A 4,664-nucleotide genomic window follows, 5' to 3' on the forward strand; every position below is an offset into this window, starting at 1 on the left:
AGCATGGCGTCACCACGAAAACACCCCCAGTCAGGCAGAAGGTCTGCTACAGCTACATGATAGAATTCATAGTCCATAGTCAATCCGCTCCTCGCTCTTTGTTCAACAGATCAGCCTTTCATTGAGTTTCGTTAAAACAGTGATCCGACGATTGGACCAAGACATGGTAATGATATACATATAATGGCTGTGCAATAAGCCCATGTACGAGCATGTTCGTGCTAGCCCATACCGGTGATGGTTTCATAGGGCAAGTGCAGCTGATCAGATGGGCTCTGTGAGGTCATCTTAGTGCAGGCAACCAGTAGCCTATATCCGTTGCCAATAGCGCACCTAATATGTAGCCACTAGTAGCAAGCATGAACCATCACAAACTTGCCAGGAAAACCCACCGTAGATGAATCAATTACCTGGGTCGAACTGGCTCGCGCTGCTCGCCGCGGGAGCCAGACTTGGCATCGATACTTGCGTCCTCAGTCGAGGAACGCACATACAAATGAAATGAAAGCCTTTCAGCAAATGCAGCCTCTCATAAAGTCTCTCTCACAAATCCCTCCCGGCAGCGAGCGCCCGCAGCGTCGAGGAGTGGCACTGTGGCAATGCCTAGCAACACCTGACGACTGTAAAACCGTATTCCGCTGTCCCACGATATTCTCCGAAGGCACTTCCCGTCAGCAAGACTTGCGAGAGCCCGCAAGCGACAACATACGAGTCACAAGATGTGATGCGGCAGTTCCTCGTGGCGACAGACTATGTACATATGTATCATCCGCCAAACATGTTGTCGCATGCTATTCATTTGCTGATGAGCACATATAGAGGTCGCAAAACAAATGCCTCGCAACCTCTGGAAACTGAAAGTAAACTCGATCTGGCGGCTCGGGACTATTCCGTCTCCAGACCGGCGAGAGCTACGCAGCGACGGTCTGGCCGAGAATTCGATTTCTTTGGCACCGCTGAATCCTACCTGCATTGAGCCATTCAAACCACGGCTACCTGCTATGGATCTCGGTTAATACAGTAGTGATCAAAGGCATTATATCGAGCTATGACGCCGTCCTGGCCCTGAACGACGGCGCTCAAGACTAGTCTTTTGTGCTTGGGGAGGAAAGGGGCCAATCAGAAGGTACCCGCCAGAAATATCAAGCTCGCGTCCAGACTCCAGATCCCTGTGGGGTGGAGAACAGGGACGGGCGAGACCTCACCAGCGCAGCAGAGCGGCTCTCCAGAACCTCAGCTCACCTTGGCATTGCGCTCTTCCGTGCCCGGCTCAAGCGCGGAACGTGGAACGCGACAATGCGGGATCGAGAACCCTAAATGGTTCGGTACATGAGGCTGCTGATTTTTTGATGAGACTCACTCTTGGCTTCTCCACTTCTGCGTCGATTTCGACTTGACCAGATCTGGTGCTGTTGTCGGACTCACTTTGTCATCTCGTTACGTCTTTCTGCAGCGATAAGAAGCAGCGAGCTCCATCCTCTCGTTCCTTCTTTCCCCGTGTTTGAGAGGTGTCTAGACTTTAGCACAGCCCAGAGCACCTGAGGAAGAACGATGCATTCACACCACTCACATTCTGGGCAGTTCTGCAGCCACGCGGCAGATCAGCTGTCCGACGTCTTGGACCATGCTGCTCACCTCGGCTTTACCCACTTCCACCTGTCGGAGCATTGTCCTCGTGCATTATCGGAGCATCTGTATCCAGAGGAGCGCGAAGCCGGACTGGAACCCGCTGATCTCGAGAGCCGTTTCATCGCTTATCTGGCGCAAGCGCGCTCTTTGCAAGCTGTTTGGAAGGACAAATTGCACATCCTCGTTGGTTGCGAAACGGAGAATTTGAAGGCTCCGGCAGAGATGGGGAATGACTCAATCGACCATTTGATCAACTTTCTTGAGCGACTCAGTATAAGGCAAGGCAAGCTGAAAGAAGGCACGCCAGCGGCGTGTGGTTTGGACGTCGTCGACTACCTCGTTGGCTCGTTGCATCATGTACGCGGCGTGCCCATCGACTTTGATTTGTCCACCTTTACAAGTGCTCTGCGCCTCTTTGAAGTGGACAATCGGCAAAGTGCCCAGTACAACGAGGAGGAACGAAAAGAACGGGCACACGCACTGCTGATACTGGAGTATCTCGATCGTCAACTTGAGCTCATGCAGCGCTTACGTCCCGAAATCATCGGGCATTTCGACCTCTTTCGACTTTACTACCCACAATTTCCAGTACGACCCGATACCTCGACCCCGCGCCCTCATCTAGACGCGCTACTTGCAGACGTGTGGAAGCGAATAGAGCGCAACGTCCGCTACGCGTGTGCCTACGGTGCTTTATTTGAAGCCAACTCAGCGAGCCTGCGAAAAGGCTGGGACACTGCGTACCCAGGTCACGACGTCCTGCAATACATCGTGCAAATGGGCGGCCGCGTATGCTTGTCGGATGACTCCCACGGCATCTCGTACATCGCGCTCAACTATTTGCGCATGCGCGATTATCTTGAGCGTGCCAATGTCGACGAGATTTGGTACCTTGAGAAGGACGGTGAAGGCGCACTTCTCTCACAGCAAGAATCGGCGGCTACTGAAGAAATCCATGTGCTTGAATGGGCCAAGCAGGCCAAGACATTCCACAATGCACCCCTGCGGTTCGCCCGCGGCACGATCGCTAAGCGGCTAACCGACGCACAATGGAAAGAACATGTATTCTGGAAGAATCTCCAAACACTTTGAAGATGCACCTGGAACTGTGATGATCCGTGCTGCGTGTGCTACATGTGCCAGCGGTGCACGTGTAGCATGCTTGCCTCGTTACTTTCGGTTTCGATGCTTGCTTGCAAGCGTGTCCTGCTCAGTAGATTGAGGCGCAACCACGTCCAGAAGCGACGAGAGAAAGGCTTGGAAAGGCTCGTAGGACGGTTGATGATGGCAAGCTGCTGATTTGCTTGTTACTCTAACTCGCTGTCTATGCCAGTCTGCGAGGCCTGAAAACCAGCTTGCAGGACTGCAACCTGACGCTCGCCCTCTGCAGAGTGATCAATCAGAACGCGTCAAAAGGATGGTCAATAAATGCACGTGCAAGAGCATCGCCTTGGGGATGACTGACCCGATACAAGTGCTGTTATCTCAGCATGGCTGGTGCTGCTGGCTTCGGATGTGTATTGCGCAGCTTTTGACACAGCCTCCTTGTATGCTCGCAAATCATTCTGAGAATACCGGTGACATACGAGATGCCTGTGTTAGTGCAAAATGGTGGCATTCAACGCGAAGCGAGGCGCACCCTTAGCCGTTCGAAATAGTCAAGGATGTCTTTGAGATCTCCCATCATGGTCTCATTCACGTCATCATCAAACGCTTTGAGCTCAGTATACTTGTCCTTTCTGACAGGCACGGCGATTAAACGAGAGTCAGTGCAGACTTCAAAGGAAAGCGTCCTTATGTATGAATGGTGGAGGAACATCTGCGCACAAGGCTTTCATCAGCTTGCCTGACTCGGCTTTGACAGATTCTTCATGTTTTGCTGCGTTCTGTGAAAGGTGCGCATACGGTGAGCAGAGTCAAGCCTCAGAAATTGGTCATTACAGTAGCTGTATGCTGACCCGGCGAAGCGTCTGCAGTGTCTTTGAGTACTTTTTCTTGTTCTTGCTGTCGGCAAAGGCTGCCGAAAGGAAGGAGGAGGGGAAGATGTGTAGGAAAGGAAGCACATGATTGACATCGAGTTGTCTTGAATAGTATTGAGCCACTTTTGAGCGTCACGAAAGGGAGGGAGCAGGTCATGCGCACCACCAATCTTCTGAATCACATCCATCGCGTCGCTGGGCGAGAGAAGATGCGTCATTTCGTGGGAGAGCGATCGGCCTGACTGAAACGCAAAGAGGAAGGGAGAAAAGGCCTCACAGTTCTCCATCCCCAGCATCGCTGGCATCAACTGCAGCATCACATTCAGCATAAGCGTGCGACATGACCTGATTCTGCTCACAGGGCGGCGAGTCGTGGCCGCCCTTGTTTAAGAAGTGTGGGTCACAATAAAGGCTCTTGCGTGCCCTGTTGTTGGTTGTCATCTTGCTCAATGGCAAGCGTTCCCACGAATTGCAAGAATTGAAGAGACGTTGTCTAAGGCGTATGCTCCAGAATGAGAGTGGACATGTGGCATGAAAAAAATCGCAACTTGCGAGAACGTCTTTGGGGTCGCAACGAAAGCGTTCGATGCTTGTCCACCGTAATACCATTCATATGTTCCTTCTGGCCGTTCATATGTCCGTATGAGACCCAGCAGATACCTGATCCTCTGATGGTGATGAGTAGCTGAGTCGTAACGAGTCGATGAGAAAGGAGCGAGATCGAAGCCACCTGTTTGACAAACCGCACAATAGAGGATGGTGCATCTCATGAGCACCTGGCTCGCTTCGCCCAAAGCCCAAGAGTCCCGGAATGCCAGTCTAGGCCTGTAAGGCATAGGCGGTAGGTACCAACCAAACCGCTGCGTCCGCGGGCTGGTGCCAGCCCTCGAGGACGCGGGTCACCGAGGCAGCCACCCCACTGGTCAGTCAGAACGGTAAATGAGTATGCCAAACGATGAAACAGTTGAAGCTTGTGATAAAGGTACTACCACAGCCATCTCCCACGTCCAAAAAAATGAGGGCGCGGGGCAAATGGAGAGTATGCCGCCACTTGCC

At 52.4% G+C, this 4,664-nt stretch overlaps 2 protein-coding genes across 2 annotated transcripts; one reads left to right on the forward strand and one right to left on the reverse strand.

The window, feature by feature from the left end:
- Positions 1 to 1,400: 1,400 nt before the first annotated feature.
- K437DRAFT_252817 (histidinol phosphate phosphatase H) lies at positions 1,401 to 2,721 on the forward strand (the record flags this gene model as incomplete). Its single annotated transcript, XM_013384304.1, has 2 exons — positions 1,401 to 2,533; positions 2,579 to 2,721. Exons 1-2 carry the CDS (start codon positions 1,552 to 1,554, stop codon positions 2,719 to 2,721), a joined length of 1,125 nt encoding a protein of 374 aa, XP_013239758.1. The 5' UTR covers positions 1,401 to 1,551.
- Positions 2,722 to 2,828: 107 nt separating this feature from the next.
- Positions 2,829 to 4,028, reverse strand: K437DRAFT_80727 (uncharacterized protein). The gene is made up of 6 exons (XM_013384305.1): positions 3,772 to 4,028; positions 3,588 to 3,646; positions 3,457 to 3,515; positions 3,269 to 3,368; positions 3,095 to 3,194; positions 2,829 to 3,013 (listed from the first exon to the last, which is right to left on the reverse strand). The coding sequence occupies exons 1-6, from the start codon at positions 3,935 to 3,937 to the stop codon at positions 2,937 to 2,939; spliced, it is 561 nt and encodes a 186-aa protein (XP_013239759.1). The 5' UTR covers positions 3,938 to 4,028; the 3' UTR covers positions 2,829 to 2,936.
- Positions 4,029 to 4,664: the final 636 nt, after the last annotated feature.

The sequence above is a fragment of the Tilletiaria anomala genome (genome assembly GCF_000711695.1).
Source record: "Tilletiaria anomala UBC 951 chromosome Unknown K437scaffold_228, whole genome shotgun sequence".
NCBI classification, from domain to species: Eukaryota; Fungi; Basidiomycota; class Exobasidiomycetes; order Georgefischeriales; family Tilletiariaceae; genus Tilletiaria; species Tilletiaria anomala.

Bases quoted from the DNA above. Each gene is read 5' to 3' on its own strand.
- K437DRAFT_80727 (XM_013384305.1), bottom strand. From the start codon at position 3,937: ATGCTGAATGTGATGCTGCAGTTGATGCCAGCGATGCTGGGGATGGAG. The intron at 3,516-3,587 runs GTCAGCATACAG...CACCTTTCACAG, and splicing joins CACTGCAGACGCTTCGCCGG to AACGCAGCAAAACATGAAGA. The intron at 3,369-3,456 runs GTGCGCAGATGT...CGTGCCTGTCAG, and splicing joins GGCAAGCTGATGAAAGCCTT to AAAGGACAAGTATACTGAGC.